The sequence below is a fragment of the Geotrypetes seraphini genome, chromosome 15, assembly GCF_902459505.1.
Source record: "Geotrypetes seraphini chromosome 15, aGeoSer1.1, whole genome shotgun sequence".
Taxonomy (NCBI): domain Eukaryota; kingdom Metazoa; phylum Chordata; class Amphibia; order Gymnophiona; family Dermophiidae; genus Geotrypetes; species Geotrypetes seraphini.
In genome coordinates, this window is record NC_047098.1 from 33040327 (window position 1) to 33060915 (window position 20589).

A 20589-nucleotide genomic window follows, 5' to 3' on the forward strand; every position below is an offset into this window, starting at 1 on the left:
GTGGTAGATTTCCATCTAGCGCGTGCTAATCCGGTGCGTGTGATAAAACCGCTAGTGTGGTTTTGTAAAAAGAACCCCAAGTGACACTATGTTGATAGTTCTGCTGCAAAAGATCTCATGTACTGATAGCCAGTTGCGCATACAAAAATGCTGCAAAAGATGCCTGCTTCAAAGAGCTTATATAACAGTGCATAACAATGAGCCCTACGGAATGGCGACAGTTCAGTTATCGCGCATATTTGCCCCATAAAGAAACGCTTTTTCCCCGGCATTTCCCTGTCTATCACACTCTTGTTTAAGTACTCTTTTTAACACTGTGGTAGTACACGTGCCAGTTTTTTCAATGTTTAAATAAATGCTCACGTGCACTAGAATTTAGCAGCCCCCCCTTTTTTTTTTTTCTCTTATGTTTTATTCTGTTGGCCTCTTTGCGGTTCTTGGAAGCGGGAATGAAATAAAACTCACATCTCTTCCCTGCTCACATGCCTCTCCCTCCCTTCTCTCTCCATCACAGAGCTTCTGGGAGTCCTGACTGCCAGCGGTTTTTTAAAATTGATTCCTGCTTTTCATCTTTTTCCCAATAAATCCGTGCCAGTCCATGGGGAGAGAATGATTGGACTGTAGTACGGGTAAAGTAATAGATGGCAAAGTGTTGCTATTACCCCAGTGGGAGCTAGAGCTAGGTCTGGCCTAACAGAAGATAAATACAGTGCTAATACCTTTTAAATTATCTTTATTGTTTAAATTCCACCCAGGGGCCCAAAAAGGTACTTGGGTTGTTTATTAAAAAGCCTCTGGCTAATTGTTATTTGATATAGTGCATGTCCCCTCACTCATTCCTTACTGTTTTAATGTAAAAAAAAAGCCTTTGATGCCTGTGTAAACAACATATCTTCAAAAGCATCTTCAGCTGCGCAGGAAGAAAACGTCTAGTCAGATCTGATCATGGAGGGTACCTTAGCCATGGAACCAGGAAAAGCATTGCCTCAGGGCATTGACCATAAAGGGCACCAAAATCCTCAGCCACTGCCTCACTTGGTGCAATGGTTACGCATTTCTGCCTCTCTCTTCCCAGTGGGTTCAGCATCTCTGGCCTCTCTGTCTTTCTTCCCTCTATGCTCCAGCGTCGCTCTCTTGCCCTTTTTCATGCCTACCTGCCTGTAATCCTGCAAACCTGCCATCAGCAGCAATGCAAAAAGAGGCCGTCTCCGGTCAGCACCTGGGTGTTCTGCCCAAAGGAGATTTTATCAGAGGAGGCAGGACTGACAAAAGAAATAAATACCCAGAAGATGGTTGCAGGCTGCCTCTCTTCATATTGCTGCTGATGGCAGGTTTGCAGGACTGTGGTGGGGAGAAGGGAGAGGGAGCATCACAAACCACAAGGAGAGGGTACAAGAGGGTAAGTCATCAAAGGAAGTTTGCTCAGGGCACCATGATCTCTTGAGCTGGCCCTGGGATAGGAGCATAACGCTGCATAAGAAGCCCTCAATTGAATATGATTCTTCTTGAGCAGATGTCTGGATAAGTTGCTAAATATTTTTGCAAAACTGCTATAGAATATATAGAGATTTATTTGTGTTTCTTTCTCAAAAAGGCCCAAATATCTGCCTTTGTTAGTAAAATAGCTGTAAAGAAATAATATTGGCCTGTACTAAATAGCAAGGGCTGGGATCAGGTTGATTACAGTTGCCCTTAAAGGGCTCTGACTGTGAAATTCACACATGTAGCTTATTTCCATTTTGTGTTAATAATTTTTCAGGGGTCTAAGCAGATTTTTTTCACTTATGATCCCTCACATCCACCCCCTTATCTTGATTTTTCTATATAGTCTTCCCAAAGCTTTAATCAAGTAATCTTGCTGACTGGTATTCATCATTATAATACAGTTGTTCTAGCTCATATTCTCCAACCAATAAGCATGACTTTCAATGCAATAACTGTTGTGCCTTAGTCCTAAGGCAGACTATCTGGAAGCTTAGAATTTGTCTCTCTGTCTCCATCAATATGCTATGAAAGAGGAGCTCATCAAACTCAAACAGGAATTGGATGAAATTAAAGGAGTTTCCAGGACTACATAGCATCCAGGCAATTTACCTCCACTACAACAAAGAATAAAATAAAATAATCCAATAATATATGGGCTACAGTAGACTCAGGTAGATTATGACTTGTGACACAGAGGTATCCACCCATCTAATTGTTGCCCTTATAAAATTATTTTGCTGCATTTGTAACGGAAAGAAAATAAATAAATTTAAAAACACAGGGGAGAGGCAGGAGGGAAATGCTGAGAGCTGCTCAGAGGCTGGGCACATGCACAGAGCCTGGGAGCTGCAGGAAGATCAAAAGAATGAGACAGGAAGCTTGGGTCAAGCTGTACTTAATAACAGCCGTCTCATTAAGAGCCTTAGGACCATTACTGTGAGCTAGAGGAGTGCAGAGAGATTAAGGCAACACAAGGAATTGGTGAGGAAATAGTGTGTGGCTGCTGAGTGAAAATTTCTCTGTCAGCTCTGGAGTTTGCATGTGTATGGAAGGAGTGAAATTTTTTGAAATAATATTTCCTATAAATGTTTGATTTCATGAGAAATGCCGCAAAGTAAGCCTACTTATTGGCTGTTGAGCTAAGGTGTGTAATGAGAACCAAGTTTACTTCAAATTTGATATACTGCTTAAAAAGTTGTCTAAGCAGTGTACAAAGTCATGAGCAGATAAAATCAAGGGGGAACATAATTGGACAACAGACTTAAATGACATGTTGAAACAAGGGGGATAGGGGGAGAAATACAATTGATGATTGGAGAGAGAGACAATAAAGGTCAATACAGTAGGAGGGGGAGATGTTCTTCCCTCTTTCTAATGTGTGGCGATCACTTATCATAAGTGTCCTTAAATAGGAAGGTCTTTAAATTTACTGTAAATTTTTCTATAGGCTGTGAAGGAGGATACAGTGGTGAAGGAGGATACAGCTGATATCTGCTGGTTCTCATGATTTATTGAGCTTTGTAAATTAAGTTTGTTTCAGAATTCAAACTGGATTTTTGTGGCACTTTGTGGCACTTGTTGCTAGAAAAACAATGTTAAGTACTGGGAAATAGAGAATTTTAATCCCTTCATTGTGTAAGATCACTGATTCAATTTAGATTGCCTAATATTATTGGTGTTTACAGCAAATATTTTATATGTAATTTATATTCAGCTGTTTTTCCGCTGGAGTGCATTCTTGCAGTCTTTTCTGATTACTGATCTGCTGAGACCTTAACCAGTATATGCAGTTCTGTGAAGCATGGAGAATCTGAAACTATTTTTTGAAAGCTAATGGTTTTTTTTTTTTTGAACCGAAGATCTAATGCCTGAACTGTGATCTCTTGACTTAGAATCCTAAGAGTTATGTGGTGTACAGCTGTTTCCAGTTAGTATTCCCGATATACTAGAAGGCTCTGTGGGACTATGAAATAATTACTGAGGAGTTTCATTATTTATGAATCAAAGATACTTGGATATACAGATAAAGCTAAGGTTGCTCAGATATTGTGTGAATGTGAGTGTTGAAACTCTGTGAGCCGATTTCATATCTGGAACTTTTTTTTGTTTTCATGGGAGATTCAGCTTAGGGATAAAAGAATTATCTGTTCTTTTGCACGTTTAGACTCCCTTTTATCAAGTCGTGTTAGGGGTTTTTTTTATCGCTGACTGCTGCAGTAAAAGCTCAAACGATCATAGAATTCCTATGAGTGTCAGAGCTTTTACCACAGCGGACAGCGATAAAAACCCCTAATGCCGCTTGATAAAAGGGAGCCTTAGAAATAATATATAGTTTAGAGTTTATTCACTTATAGCCCACTTTTATCAAAGTGGGTCACAAACGTACACACATATTTGTTACAAACATTCATAAATAACAAACGATTGCAGAACCTTCCCCATAAGCACATCATCCAGCATCAAACTAAAAATAAGTGTTCAACACTCGAATTTATGTTACAAAATAAATATCATTTTAGCAGTTTCTTAAAAATATTCAAATTTCCCTGTTGTCTGATGTATAGCGGAATATTATTCCAAGTATCAGGACCGATACAAGAACAAGAACCTACTCTAGTCATATGCAGTCTCATTTGCTTTATAGTTAGTACATTCAGATCCCAACAATCGGCTGAGCGCAAGACAGCATTTATGGGGCATTAGCCTAAGAAGACACTGACTTTAGCCTGCATTCATCTAGGGAGGTTAGGATTTTACTTCCTTTCATTTGTTTACAGATATGATAGTAGCAAACATCTGGATCTTCAGAGAAGCTGCTGGTTCCAGACAGGTGACAGGATAACAACTCAGCGGTACCCAATGCATGAAAGTGGCGATACCGGTGAAAACAGGGTTTAAAAAAATACTTTATTTTTGTGTGCACACATACAATATATACACTTTTTGTATTTTATTGAACTTTGGGACTGAGAAACATTCTCTGGCTTTAAAAGAGTCACCTAGTTAACTATTTACTTGTTGTTTTGGATATCTGGGAACAAAGTTGGTATTAAACTGAAAGGAATGACTTGTTTGAGCTTTGAATATTATCATTAACTATAATGGTATAATCAATGCAAATTTGATCACACATGAATGGTAAATTAGCTTTGCTATTCAGTTATATTTAAATTTAATTTACCTTGTTTAAACAACATCTGATAACAACAGTTGTTGGACATACTTATTTAGTTTTCTATCACCCTCAACTGTTATTGTTTTTTTTAGCTGCAACAAATAAATACAAATATTTACATGTTTAACCTATATGTTGGTGTGAATTGAATGGGAAACCTATTGAAACATCTGACTGTGATTATAACTGTGATTAATTGTAATAATTAAATTGTAATTTAATTGCATCACATCACCACTAGGGGATTTTACACATCAAAGCATTATGATGCTCAAGAAAAAAATAACTGAAATCCCCCAAACACGGACAAAACAGCTCAAAATAAAAAGTTCTTGCGGCTAGGAGACTTCGTTATCAGAGGCATTAATTTGGGAATATAGTCCATGGGTCCCAACAAAGTGAAAAGCCTTTCAAGGTTCTGTGCTAGCTTGAATGCAAACCAAATACTGAGTAGGATCATAGAAGAGAGTAAGGATGTTGTAATCCACCTGGGGACAAATGACTAGGCTAAAAAATAGCACAGTTGTCGTACAGAGAGGTTTCCAGAAGCTCAGGGAGGGAATAAAGTCTTTGGTATGGACTGTAGTTTTCTCTGAAGTATGGCGCAGTGTTAAAGCTACAGCCTCAGCACCCTGGGTTGTGGGTTCAAACCCACGCTGCTCCTTGTGACCCTGGGCAAGTCATCTAATCCCCACCATTGCCCCAGGTACATTAGATAGATTGTGAGCCCACTCTGAGCTCTCCTGGGAAAACAGTATAGAAAACTGAATGAATGAATAAATAAATAAATACTTGCCTATGGAAAGGAAGAAGAAAGACTACGTATTCAACAAGTGGCTCAAAATCTGGTATGGACAAGAAGGTTTTAGATACATAGGAGGATAGGAGCCATTTATGGAAAACCATATGACTATATTGTAATGATAGGTTACATCCTTCTGTGGCTGGAAAAAGGACCATAAGTGGGAAATTCAGACCACTGCTTATAGAACTACGCTGGCTACTTATAGAAAAAAAAAATAGAATTCAAATCATGCTGCTTAGCATTTTAAATGCTATACAGTGATGTCCCTAATAGCTTCCCCAGATTTACTGAACTATTGGGTAGATCTGCTGAGTTAACAGCCTGATCCTTTCATTCACAACTCTGGAAGATATAAAATATAAGACATCTCACAGCAAATCATTCATCTACCAAATAACAAAAGTGTGGAACTCACCTCCCATCATAATTCGCATAACCACAATATCTAAAAACATGTTGTTGGTATTTTTTTAAAGAAGTCTCTACCAGGAGTCCAAAGAGACTCAGACTAATAATAGGGAAAGGAAATAGGGACTTGTATGCCGCCTTTTTGTCGCTGTGGCATTTCAAAGCGGTGGGCACTGGAGGATTAAGTGACTTGTCCAGGGTCACAAGAAGCCGCACCGGGATTTGATCTCACAACCTCTGGGTGGAGAGGCAGCAGCTCAACCAGTGAGCTACAGCCCTGAAATAAAGACAGTGAACCACAGCCCCAAAAATAAAGGCAAGGTTAGTGGTCAGCTGCTATCTTTGATATATATGCTCAATTTGATAACTTTATGTAGCATATATAATTCTTTATAGCTTATATAATTCTTTGTAACACGTTTAAGCGTATACAGAATTCTATGTAGCAATATGCTGCAGAACTCTGAGGATCCAGCGGGATATTTATTTATTTTTAAAAATTTCTATACCATTTAAAACTAGACAGTTTCTATAATTTATATACATAGAATTATAAAAACCATAAATTAGACAAACAAATAATCCTCAGAGAACATATTTAGAAAATAACACCAAAGGCTTAGACAAAGGGTCATGAATGATTCATCAACAACACACAAAAAAATTACTGACTAGAAAAAGGCATCTACAAATAATTGCATCTTGAGTAATTTTCTAAAACTACCCTTTTCACGGCATTTTCGTATTTGGCCCACAAGGGAGTTCCATATTTTAACTCCTGCACAGCAGAAGTTCATGATACCAGTCTCCACAAGCTTTGGGTTAGCATTTGTTTTCAGTAGAGCTAAATTCTCAGAACCTAATGATCTATTTGGTAAATAATTAGACATGTTGTTCTTGAACAATTCGGGTATGGTTCCATACCAAAATTGATGGTAAATCATTACTACTTTATTTTGTATTCTGATGGGCTGGAGTGAGCTTTGACGGAGATTCCAGTAGCATACAACTGGGCAGAGCTCTGGGTTTCTGGCCTAGAAGTATTTAAGAAAAAGGACCATTTAAATCAGTGATTTCAAACTCGTGGCCTGGGGACCACATATGTCTCTTTAGCTACAAATAACAATATTATTATTAAGACTTAGCCAAAAGGAAAGATTTATAAACTATAAAGAGTTTTACCTCATGCAAAATTGTCATTTCGTTAATAAGACATTAACTATTTTTTCTGAGGCCCTCCAAGTACCTACAAATCTAAAATGTGCCCCTGCAAAGGGTTTGAGTTTGAGACCACTGATTTAAATTAAATGGTTAATTTATGGAGCATGTATGGTGGGGCAGACTAGATGGACCATTCAGGTCTTTATATACCTTCATTTACTATGAGAGAGAAGGAAGCCAGGCCTTCTCTGCCAAGAACCAGAAGAGCACAAGAACTTTACACACTGCAGGGTCAGGTAGGATTCGGAACCCATGACTGGGAGTATTTTGGAGATATTTCATACACTGATGAAAATGCAATTAAATGGAGGATGAATTCGGTGTTGAGGAAATGGATGAGGATTTTGCAGTTACTACCGACCCTGATCATATGGAGGTGAGTTAGGGCTCACAGAAAAAAATGTATGATGGCTTACAAAAGGAACTGTTTGAGTTTAAAACCCAAACTGGAAGGGCTGCAATGTCTAAAGCTTCAAGTGGAAAGTGTTGTTTTCTTGTCTTTTGCTGCATTGAACCTTGAAGAAAGACTGCACAGATAAAACCAGGCAGGACTGTTTTTGGATCTGTTTTTGCATTGCATGCAGGACTTGCTAATTAAGCTTGTGTATGGAAACAGGCATTGCTGGTCAGAAGTCACTGTGTGGATTATTGTTCACAATCTATTGGGACACTGGATGGAATATTGTACACAAAATCTTCAGGGTGGGTACAGATCCCAAGTTCTTAGGGGTGCTGTTTGTTTAATAAAACCCCAAGGTGCAAATCCCCAGTGAAAATCTGGTAACCCTAGGAAGGGTCCAACACAGTGTTGCAGTTGCAGGCCTCTGGGCTTCATAGAAAAGCCACTGAAAGACAGTAAGAGCTAGCAGATGGCTAAAAGCTGGACAAAGGTTGCAAAGTATGTTTGTGTGTTTGGGGGGGGGGGGTTTAAGACTGTTGTTTTGCCTGCATTTGAAGTTTTAAAAAAATTTTCTGCTGACCTGTGTTTGGGTACACCAGTTCTGGTGTGCAATAAAGACTTGTTTTTGCGACACCTGAGAGTTTTGCACAATTCTTATACATTACAATTAGTCCTGGGTTGTCACAGCTGGTTCACAGACAACCCCGCGAAAGACAAAGACGCGCGCCGACAACTGAGCGCAAGACGGAGGCGCGCGCCAAAGAAAATTATAGTTTTTAGGGGCTCCGATGGAGGGTTTTGTTGGGGAGCCCCCCCAGTTTACTTAATAGAGATTGCGCCGGTGTTGTGGGGAGTTTGGGGGGTTGTAACCTTCCACATTTTACTGTAAACTTAACTTTTTCCCTAAAAACAGGGAAAAAGTGAAGTTTTCAGTAAAATGTGGGGGGTTACAACCCTCCAAACCCCCCCCAATGCCCCCACAATGCGGCGCGATCTCTATTAAGTAAAGTGGGGGGGTTCCCCCCCCATGCCCCCTCGTCGGAGCCCTAAAAACAGTAATTTTCTGCGGCGCGCACCTCCACGCTGCGCTCAGTTGTCTGCGCGCGCCTTTGTCCTGGCGCGCTTTTGACCTTACACCGTCACAGCTATCTTGCATCACATTAATCATCATATCTAAATACTGTACTATATTCCACATTTTATTAAATTTCACTAAGTTACCACTCTTAAAAGCAAAAACATTTTCTCATACTTAGCATACAAGCACAGCATATTCCGCCAATTATTATAATCCAGTTTTGAAAAACTTTCCAGTTTAAAAATATACTGTAGACTTGATAGCTATTATTAGCAGGTTTTTCAATAACTGTGCTTTATAAGTATCTAGCTTAGTAACCATACCAAGAGCGCCTAAAAGTATTATTTTAAATGTTAGGGGTTCTGAAATAGAAAAAAAAGGAAGAAATACTTGACCATATTTTCCCCCAGTACGCATTAACATAAGGACATTAGAGAAACTGGGCCTCTTCTCCCTCGAACAGAAGAGATTGAGAGGGGACATGATCGAAACATTCACGGTACGGAAGGGAATAGACTTAGTAGATAAGGGCAGGTTGTTCACCCTCTCCAAGGTAGGGAAAATGAGAGGGCACCCTCTAAAACTGAAAGGGGATAGATTCTGTACGAACATAAGGAAGTTCTTCTTCACCCAGAGAGTGGTAGAAAACTGGAACGCTCTTCCGGAGTCTGTCATAGGGGAAAACACCCTCCAGGGATTCAAGAGAAAGTTAGACAAGTTCCTGCAGAACCGGAACGTACGCAGGTAGGGCTAGTCTCAGTTAGGGCGCTGGTCTTTGACCAGAGGGCCGCCGCGTGAGTGGACTGCTGGGCACGATGGACCCCGGGTCTGACCCAGCAGCAGCAATTTATATGTTCTTATGACATGTGAATAACATATGTTCTAGGGTTCCAATTGCCAACTTACAAGACTAACAAAGGTTCTGCTGAGTGGTATTCATTTTCGATAATTTCAATGATGTCCAGAAAGCTTTGTGCATTAAAAAAAAAAAAAATAAAAAATTAGACTTTATTATCCTTGCCGAATGGAGTGAGTTTGTAAGAGATAAGCATACCACCTTCCACTGGGCATCATTTAACTGTATTCCCATATCCAAATCCCATGTACTTTGCAGCCCTTTTGGTTGTTTGTAGTTAACCATGCTAAAACGTTTCTACCAATGAGAAGCTGCACCTTTTACATTCATAAGCGAAGAACGAAAAGTTAAACAATCTGGTTGGACTTCTTTAAATTTTGCATGCAAATTGGCCGAACTAATGACAGCCCAGGTTTTAAAGAAGATAAGTTGTCATTGCAACTTCTTTTTGTTTTGTTTGTTTCAATTTATCTTATCTTATTTTATGTTTTGTTTTAGTTCTATTTATTACCTTTTAAAGTGGACCAGTGACATAGTTGTAAGGGTATAAGGGGGAGGGGAGGTGAGCGCACCCGGAAGTGACGTCAGCGGTCACGAGGAGCATGTTGAAGTTGTTACTTGTGGTGGTGAACAACTAGAGCAGTGTATCTCAAACTGTGTGCCTCCTGAGATTCCAATTGTGCCACGGCACACTGAGGAGGAAGAGAGGCAACTGCCAGCTGACTTCCTTACGTGGTACAGCACCAGCGCTTCCCCAATTCGCCGAAGGCCTGCATGTTTCTCCCTTCTCTCTAGTGGCCTCTGGCTTCCCTCCTGGCCACACCTTTAAAGATAATTACAGCGGCCTGCAGAGAATCGCCAGTAGGTAAAATGATTTTATTTTCAATATACTGATAGTGATTGAAATGTGTCAGTTTTGAGAATTTATATCTGCTTTGTATATGAAAAACGAATGGAAAAAAATTGCCTTACAATTAGTAAAGGGGATGGGATCGGGGGCAGAGCTTGGGTGGGCTTAGGGAGGTCTGTGGTTGGGGTACTCAGTTGATATTTGTTAGACTTAGGGAGTACTTAGCTTGAAGTAGTTGAGAAACACTGCTGTAGGCAATCAGCTGGCGCCAGTGCCACTCCTTCTCTCTGGCCCTTATCCCTGCTGTCATCCCTACTAGCGTCTCAGGGCCCATTTGGAGGGCCTCTGCACATGCGCTGATGTCGACGTGATGATGTTGCGTGTATGTGTGATGTCATCGCGGTGACGTTCGTGCACTTCTGGGTGTCTCTAGCCGTGGTCACTACCTTTAGTGTGCCCCGGCTCGAGAAAGTTTGGGGGAAGGGGGCGCGTTGCAGTGGGGAAGGAGTGGGAAGAGACGGGGAGTGGAGAGGAGAAAGGGTACTGCTGCCCCCACCATGATAGCGCCTGGGATTGACCCCCCGCCTCCCCTTACTACGCCACTGGCTATGCGAGTGTTATTTATATTTTTGTATTTATCTTTAGGAGGGGCAGGAAAGGAGCGTGAACCCACTATTCAGCTAGCGCATCGACATTTGCGTGCACTAAGGGGCCGATTCTGTATACGGCTCGTCTTCAAAATTAAACTCGGCCGTACTCCAGCCTTTCTCGACACACACATTATTCCCTACTCTTCTTCCAGGGCCCTCAGATCTGCCGATCAGAACTTATTGACTGTCCCCTCGATTAAAGAACGCTATTATTGCAGAAACACAATCCTCTCCTGCCCTCTGGAATGCCATGTCATCCTATCTCCGCCATGAAAACTCTCTTGATAAATTCAAAACTAATCTCAGTCAAAACCTTCTTGTTTCAAGACGCATTCCAAAACAGAAGATAAAATCCTTTTTCCAACCACAGCATATCTTTTAGGAGAACTGCTCCTAAGGGCTCCTTTTACTAAGCTGCGTTAGGGCATTAATGCGCGGAATAGCGTGCGCAACAATGTCACGCGCGCTAGACGCTAATGCCAGCATTGAGCTGGCGTTAGTCCTAGCCGCATAGCGCAAGGTTAGCACGCGCTAATCTGCGTGCGCTAAAAAAACACTAGTGCACCTTAGTAAAAGGAGCCCTAAGAAGCGACACCCCTTCTCCTGCTGTTTTTTTCATAAGAACATAAGAACATAAGAACTGCCTTCTCCGGATCAGACCTTCGGTCCATCAAGTCCGGCGATCCGCACACGCGGAGGCCCTGCCAGGTGTACACCTGGCTTAATTTATAGTCCACCATATCCTTATATGCCTCTCTTAAGGAGATATGCATCTAGTTTGCTCTTGAAGCCTAGGACGGTCGATTCCGTCATAATCTCCTCTGGGAGGGCATTCCAGGTGTCAACCACTCTCTGAGTGAAGCAGAACTTCCTGACATTAGTCCTGAACCTGTCCCCCCTTAGCTTCATTACATGTCCTCTAGTCCGTGTCAAATTGGACAATGTAAATAATCTTCTCTGCTCTATTTTGTCGATTCCTTTCAGTATTTTAAAGGTCTCGATCATATCCCCACGCAGTCTCCTTTTCTCAAGGGAGAACAATCCTAGTGTTATAAGTCTGTCCTCGTATTCCAGTTTCTCCATACCCTTCACCAGTTTTGTTGCTCGTCTCTGCACCCTCTCCAGCAGTTTTATATCCTTCTTTAGGTAGGGAGACCAATGTTGGACGCAGTATTCCAAGTGTGGTCTGACCATTGCCCTATAAAGCGGCATTATAACTTTCTCCGATCTACTCGAGATTCCTTTCTTTATCATGCCCAACATTCTATTTGCCTTCTTTGCCGCTGCCGCGCATTGTGCCGACGGCTTCAGGGTCCTATCTATCAGTACACCCAGGTCCTTTTCTTGTTCACTCTTTTCCTTTCCCATGTACCTCCCATTATTATTTTTTTTTATAAATCTTTATTGATTTCCAAATCTGCAATAGTGCAATACAATATCATTTATAATAAATCAATATAAGCACATTTAACTTTCAAATACACATAACCAATCATTTTCACCCTCCTAATAATAATTTAATAAAACACAGAAACATAGATTTACCTCCCATTATTTTATATCATTGTTTTGAGCATTGTAAACTGACCAGATACATGTCGATGGCTGGTATATCAAATTATAAATAAACTTAAAACTTGGAAACTTGGCAAATGCCGTATGTTAATAACCAACAGGCGCTGCTTCCAGGATCGAGGCTTGATGGGACTCTAAGCAACGGAAAAGTAGGCCAGGGTTTCACAGGCCTACATTTCTGGCACCTAGGGTCCCATCAAAATCGTAGCCAGTGACATATAGTGATACCAAAGTCTGGTGCTGCCCCTAACCACGCCCACTTCTGGGCTTCGGTGTCACTCTTGCGCTGCTAGCCTGCAGAGACCTAGATTCTGGTCTCAGAGAGACATAACAGGTGCCTTTTTTAAAATTATTTTTTAAAGTTGGTTTTAAGTGACACGATCAATTACCGCATCATTTAGCACTAATTAAAACAATTAAGTTAGGTGGCGGTAGGATGACCTTCGCTGCCTAACTTTCAGTGGCCCAACGAGACTCTGTGTTTACATGATTAGTGCATTTATAAAGCAGGAGCTCTTGCCATCCACTATAAAGGAGGCGGTAAGTGCTCCCCTGTCAAATTTTTTCAGGTTATGTGTGTTAGTGCACCACCTGAAAAGAAATACTTGGGCAGGCTGAAAATGGGCCTAACACAAGGAAAAGTCCCACATTAGAATGTGCTCAGCCCATTTAGTAGACATACCCCTTTGTCTGCACAAAAACTGCCATCCCTGAAGAAACTGGAAGGGATTTTTCTAAAGGAGTCTGTTTATAGCAGGGCTGCCCAAGTCCGGTCCTCGAGATCTACTGGCAGGCCAGGTTTTCAGGATATCCACAATGAACATGAACGAGAGAGATCTGCATACCAAGAAGGCAGTACAGGCAAATCTCTCTCATGCATATTTATTGTGGATATCCTGAAAACCTGGCCTGCCAGTAGATCTCGAGGACCGGACTTGGGCAGCCCTGGTTTATAGTGTAGAAAGCCAATAGTAAACAGTAGTTATGCAGGGAAGAAAGAGATCCACTTTATGAGGGTATTGCTCAAAAGGAAATTAGAAGATTACAAATAATAAAAAATATTGCAATATAAATAATTTCAAAAAATAAAAATAAAAAAATTTGATCATGTCACACCTTTACTAAGGAATGCACATCGGCTCCTTATCAATCACAGAATCGCCTATAAACTGGCGCTAATTTCATTTAACGTCCAACAATTCAACGTCCCACTGTTCCTAGATAGAGTAATTATCCCTTACATTCCGTTTTGTACTCTACGATCAGAGGACAAAAACCTTCTAGCAATTCCATCCCTAGAACAATCACTACCAGGCGCAATACGCATTGTTTAGTAACCGCCCCTCAAACTTGGAATCTATTACCAGCCCAGGTAAGGGAGGAAAAAAAAACCTGATAAGTTTAAAGGGAAATTAAAAAGTCAGCTATTTAGGGATGCCTTTGAATAATTCACCGACCCTTATGAAGGCATCCCATCACCTACATTATTCTCTTATGGTTTTCTCCCTTGTTCGTTCTCTTTCTTATACGATTGCAGTTCTCCCTGTACCACCCTCTCCGTTTCAGTAAATCAGTATTGTCCTAAATTGTCATCTCCCCTTTTCCTTGTTTTACTATAGTTGATTTTATCAAATTTTAAATAAACTTGGAAACTTGAATCTAGTCCTTTTATTTTTTTTCAAATATGTTGCTTTGCATTCCTTCCTATATGAGTATTTACTGAATTAATAAAAAGTACATGTATTTTCCCCAAAACAGAAGCATAATGGAAAATCCTTAAGTAATACTCTTTCCATAATGGATTGGCCAGAGTAAGATTGTGTTGTCCTGTCTGTACAAACTAGATTGTAAGGTCTTCAGAGCAGGGACCATCTATTATGTGTCAAATGAACAGCGCTGCATACACCTTTCAGTGCTACAGAAATGTTAAATAGTAAGTAGTACCTTCTATGTCATCTGCTGTGCAAGGAGGGAAGGCTTCTCAAACACCCCTCCAGTTGCTTCATCTGTGCTATTGTGTTTCCCCGAAAATAAGACCTACCCTGAAAGTAAGCCCTAGTCCCTGGATTTGCCGGCAGCAGTGCTTCCCCCACCCGCCCTCCCCCAACCTCCGCCCCTGCCACACAGCCGAACCCCCACTGACTCTTCCATCTTTCCATCTCTCCCTCCCATCCGAACCCCACCGACCCTCAGACCTACTACCTTCCTCCGTAGAGCAGCGTCGGCAGCACTCTAAACAGGCTACTTTGCGGCCTTCTCCCGCCGGGGCATTCCCTCTGCCGCATCACTGATGATGTCATCAGCAATGCGGAGCACGGAAGGCCCCGGCGGGAGAAGGCCACGAAGCAGCCTGTTTAGAGTGCTGTCGACGCTGCTCTGTGGAGGGAGGTATATAGGTCTCATGGTTGGCGGGGATCAGATGGGAGGGAGAGATGGAAGGATGGGATGGTCAGCGGAGGTTCGGCTGCATGGCGGAGGGAGGGGGCTGCTTAAGGATTCTGCTGCAGCTGCATGGAAGGGAGGGATAGAAGCTGGACAAGGGTTCTACTGCACGAGGGATGGGAGGGAGGACTAGAAAGATGCTGCAGAGGGAAGGCACAAGGGTATTGGTGAGAGGGGAGGAAAGATGGTGCACATGTGGGGGAGAGAAAGAATTGGCGTGGAGGTGAGGAAGGGAGAGATGATCATTGTACATGAAAACAATAAGATCTACCCCAAAAATAAGACAGTGTCTTATATTAATTTTGGGCCCCCAAAATGCACTAGGTCTTATTTTCGGGGGAAACACGGTAGTAGGGGAGCAGAATCGGACCAGGGTAAAAAGAAGCCAAACACAGTGCCTGCACCAGTTTACAAGACTACTGACTCTTTTGCAACTGAATTTTCATTAAATGTTGATAATTATTTCAAATATAAGTTATTTGCAGTCCTCCGTTCTGTTTCCATTAATGCTTAGCTCTGGTAGAAAACTCCTCTAAACCGGCAACACCAGGGATTAACTTTAGCCCAAGGTACTTTTGCTTTGGATGAATCTTAATGGCTTGTATTTAGACAGTTCCTGGTTAGCATTTTTCTACAAATTTTAATTTGGTCCTGTATGCCTGCAGTATTTGTTAAAAAAAAAAAAGAAAAAAGAACAATAAAACAAAAAACTAGAGACAGCAACAAAGTGTTCAAGGCTGTTCTGCCTTCCTACTAGGCCTGGGGCAGATTAGTTCATGGGGAGGAGGAAGGATGCCCATTCCCCGCTCCAAAAAGGAATAGTTAAGTGCTTTTTAAATCAAAGCTTCTGAGATAAGCTGCGACACAGAAAAATTATTGCTGTACACATGTATACATACAAGCACATATAAAATTAAACACAGAACAAAAAAGGTCCAAATTATCCTCGATACAATCCTTGCAGCCAGATGGCTCTTCCTCCTGTTGCAATCATCCTTGTTTGCAAATATTTAGAAAATATTGTGCTTTTGGTGTTGTTATTTAGCTGAAGCGATCTGTTTGGTCCCACATGCTTGTTTTTGTGGGTGGACAGTGTGGCACGCCTGTGTGTGCGCGCAAGGAATCACACCGGAAGAGTTAGGTGACGCTGTCAGAGACATTTATATCAGTAAGACTGAAAGAAGGTGCCTTTTTTGGAATTGGTTGTTCTGTACATTGGTGCTAACCAGTGACGTATTAACGGGGGTGCGGTCCGCCCCGGGTGTGGTCTTCCTGAGGGCAAGTTTATGCTGAATCAGAACGTACGCAGGTAGGGCTAGTCTCAGTTAGGGCACTGGTCTTTGACCAGAGGGCCGCTGCGTGAGCAGACTGCTGGGCACGATGGACCCAGCAGCGGCAATTCTTATGTTCACAGTGGCACCCTTCTTCCTCTCTGCCCCCCCCTGCTCACCCATCTGCCCCCCTCTCCTCTGATTGCCGTGCATGCCCCTTGCCTTCCCCCGTACCTTTTTGGCGCTCTCTCCGACGTCACTTCCAGGACCCGTGCCTAAGAAGTGACATCAAAGGGAGTCGACACTGACACATGCTGCTCACGCTGGAGAACTTTAAAAAGGCACAGGGAAAGGGGTGCGCATGCGGTGGGCGGAGGGGCGCCACTGCCCCAGGCACCACTCACCCTTACTACGCCACTGGTGCTACCCAGGTCACAAATCATCCTAGAGTGGCATGAAACCTAGCTCTCACTCAGGGTATAGCAGTGTATCGCCAACTGTGTGCCTCCTGAAATTTCAGGTGTGCTGCAAAATGCTGGGGAGAAGGAGAGGCGCCAGTGCTGGCCGACTGCCTACAGGACGTGCCTCTCGCAGTGAGAGGCACAACATAAGAACATAAGAATAGCCTTACTGGGTCAGACCAATGGTCCATCAAGCCCCGTAGCCCGTCCTCACAGTGGCAAATCCAGGTCCCTAATACCTGGCCATAACCCAAGGAGTAGCAACATTCCATGCTACTGATACAGGGCAAGCAGGGCCTCCCCCATGTCTTTCTCAATAATAGACTATGGATTTTTCCTCCAGAAATTTGTCCAAACCTTTCTTAAAACCAGCCATGCTATCCGCTTTTACCACAACCTCTGGCAACGCGTTCCAGAGCTTAAATATTGTCCGAATGAAAAAATATTTCCTCCTATTAGTTTCAAAAGTATTTCCCTGTAACTTCATCGAGTGTCCCCTAGTCTTTGTAATTTTTGACGGAGTGAAAAAAAATTGATCCACTTGTACCTGTTCTACTCCACTCAGGATTTTGTGGACTGTAGGCAATCAGCTGGTGCCAGTGCCTCTCCTTCTCTCTGTACGTCTTCCATGCCGGCATCCCCCCGGTGACTCGGGTTCCACCTGGAGGGCTTTCGCGTATGCAAGGACCCATCATTGCATCAACATCACGCACTTCTGGGATGCCTCGAGCCGCGGCCACTACGTTTAGTATGCTGCGACTCGACAAAGCTTGCGGGACACTGGCGTAGAGGAATTTTAGCCTCCAGGTTTTATTGTCCAGTCAAGCATACTCACTTGGGCTTCTTGCTCATTCGTGTCCAACTCAGGCTTCTGGAAAGAGTTCATAAAAGAGTGACTTTAAATTATATGCCATCGCATGGGCTTCTGCTGGCATTTGCCACTCAAGGATGCTGCAAGCAATGTTTTAGCATTTCATACACATAAACCTGTTAGTCAAACCCTTGCTAGGGATCAGCCACCCTGCACAGCGGCATTCCCCTACCATATGGTTTAAGAGAAAATATAAGAATCATGTAGGGGAAGAGATGCAAGCAAAATGAGCTCCCAAGAAGTGCCATAACATCCAAGTAAAGCCTGACCTGCGGGGGTTCGCTGCTGTCCCAGCAGGGATCACTTTTACTAGATTTGATTTGATTGTAAAGATTTGCGGTGTCACGCTGCTCTGATTTCTATTCCTAGGCCAGGAATCATTTCCAGTGAGTGAAAGCATAGTTTCTGCTAAAGACATGCAGTAAAGCTAGAGATACATATGTGTGTGTGCCGAAGTCTGTCCAGGGAGTCGGAAGATGCAGCAAAGGCTAGCCCCCTTCTGCCTCCCGAGATCCCACACACTTAATCTTTAGCTTTTTATAGCACATGTGTGCCTCTGAAAGCTCATATGATGGAGCTATATTAATTCATCGGTGGCCAGAATAAGCATTTTCAGTGGTGCTGCTGCAAAGCTTCTGACTGGCTAATTCCGGTTAGGACGGGTATAAGTGGATCAATTATTCACTCCGTCAAAAAATACAGAGACTAGGGGACACTCGATGAAGTTACAGGGAAATACTTTTAAAACCAATTGGAGGAAATATTTTTTCACTCAGACAATAGTTAAGCTCTGGAGCGCATTGCAAGAGATTGTGGTAAGAGCGGATAGCGTAGCTGATTTTAAGAAAGATATGGACAATTTCCTGGAGGAAAAGTCCATAGTCTGTTATTGAGACAGACAAGAGGGAGGCCGCTGCTTACTCTGGATCGGTAGCATGGAATATTGCTACTCCTTGGGTTTTGGCCAGGTATTAGGATTGGCTACCATGAGAATGGGCTATTGGGCTTGATGGACCATTAGTCTGACCCAGTAAGGCTATTCTTATGTTCGCCAAGTATAGGACAATTAAGCCATTGTAACATCACTGATGAGGTTGGCTCTGAGGCACTGTGGAATGAGGCATTATGACATCACAATCTCAGCTCTGGAATGTTGCTCTCATTGGGGTTCCAAAATCTTGCTATTCTTTGAGATGCTGGAATGTTGCTACCCCTTGGGTTTTGGCCAAGTACTAGGGACTTGGATTGGCCACCGTGAGAACGGGCTACTGGGCTTGATGGGCCATTGGTCTGACCCAGTAAGGTTATTCTTATGTAGGTGACATTAAATAGTTAAATCTGGCCCTCTTTGCTTGCATGCGATTAGAGCAAGAGAATGATCAGAGGATAAAGGTGAAAATAGATCTCGGTCAATATTCAGCCAGTGGTGGTCAGTGGGTTTTTAAACACTGACCATCCCAGCTAAATTAGACCAGGATATTCAATGCTGCGCCATGTCCAGACACTCGCATTGAATATATGGGCCTTTTCAGACATGTACTGGCCACATGAATGCTACCCTTCCTTATCTGATATTGTAGCCTGTCAGCTAAGGTGGTATAGCAAGTTTTGAATAAACATAAACCAAAATTGATGCAGGTCTTGGCGATATTCAGCTGGAATCCACAAAAAAATACCTATAAAGGTCCCAGCTGAATGTTGGCTTCATGGAGGCCAATCCAAGTCACAAGTACTTGGCAAAACCCCAAATAGTAGCAGCATTCCATTCCACCGATCCAGGGCAAACAATGGCTTCCCCCATGTCTGTCTCAAAAGCAGACTATGGACTTTTCCTCCAGGAACTTGTCCAAACTTGTGCTGTGAGGCTGCTGTACAGATATCACTTCTTTAAATAAAAATGTAACAAACCTAATTTCTCTGGATTACAAACTAAAGTGACCTAAGGGCATAGAAACATGATAGAGGCCAAATGGCCCATCTAGTCTGCCCATCCGCAGTAACCATTATCTCTTTTGCTCTCCGAGAGATCCTACGTGCCTATCCCAGGCCTTCTTGAATTTAGACACAGTCTCCGTCTCCACCACCTCTTCCGGGAGACTGTTCAATGCATCTACCACCCTTTCTGTAAAAAAGTATTTCCTTAGATTATTCCGGAACCTATCACCTTTTAACTTCATTCTATGCCCTCTCATTCCGGAGCTTCCTTTCAAATGAAAGAGACTCGACTCATGCACATTTACATTTAAACGTCTCTATCATATCTCCCCTCTCTCGCCTTTCCTCCAAAGTATACAGATTGAGAGCTTTAAGTCTGTCCCCATACGCCTTATGATGAAAACCACACACCATTTTAGTAGCCTTCCTCTGGACCGACTCCATTCTTTTTCTATCTTTTTGAAAGTGCTGCCTCCAGAATTGTACACAATATTCTAAATGAGGTCTCTCCAAAGTCTTATACAGGTGACTTTTACCTTGGTAATGGAAGAGGAATGCGCCTGAATGTCCCAGCTTCTGGGTCTTGAAGTGAACCGAGACTTGATTGCTTGGGCTGCGGATCACCTGTCCCTTCATGAGGAAAGATTCATTGGCCAGAACGATGGGCACCATTCCTCCCAGGCTCTCCACAGTAATGGTCTCACCTTCTGAAAGGCTGATGTTATGGACCTGTAGAAAGGGAATGAAGAATGTGATCAGTGGAAGCTAAGCGTATTCAAGGCAAAAGACACATCAAAGAACATTCATTTAATCTGTGTGGAGCTCCAGGATGTGCAGGAAGCAGAAATTTGACCTCAGGTTCAGGAGAACCCAGTTAGGTTTATGGAAAGAGAGGTTTGAGGGACTCTTTCTTAAACTTTCTGTCTTTTTTTTTTTATAAAGGGTTGGGTGGCCTTATGATTTTCTGACCAATCACCACTTTCGTTTTATCTTTATTTATTATTTTATTTACAACATTTATATACCTTAAGATTAGCTGATTACTGTTCAATGTATTGTAAACTGCTTTGGGTGAATCTCTTCATGAAAAGGCGGTTTGGTTTATT

General features: G+C 42.4%; 1 protein-coding gene across 6 annotated transcripts in view; it reads right to left on the bottom strand.

Annotated features, from left to right (window-relative positions):
- SEZ6 (seizure related 6 homolog) overlaps positions 1–20589 on the bottom strand; it is a 449183-nt gene that overhangs the window by 97410 nt on the left and 331184 nt on the right. For all 6 annotated transcript variants that reach the window (XM_033921141.1, XM_033921145.1, XM_033921140.1 and 3 more), the window contains one exon: positions 20020–20212. In XM_033921141.1, the coding sequence (XP_033777032.1) occupies positions 20020–20212 (193 nt within the window). The remainder of the gene's footprint in view (positions 1–20019; positions 20213–20589) is intronic.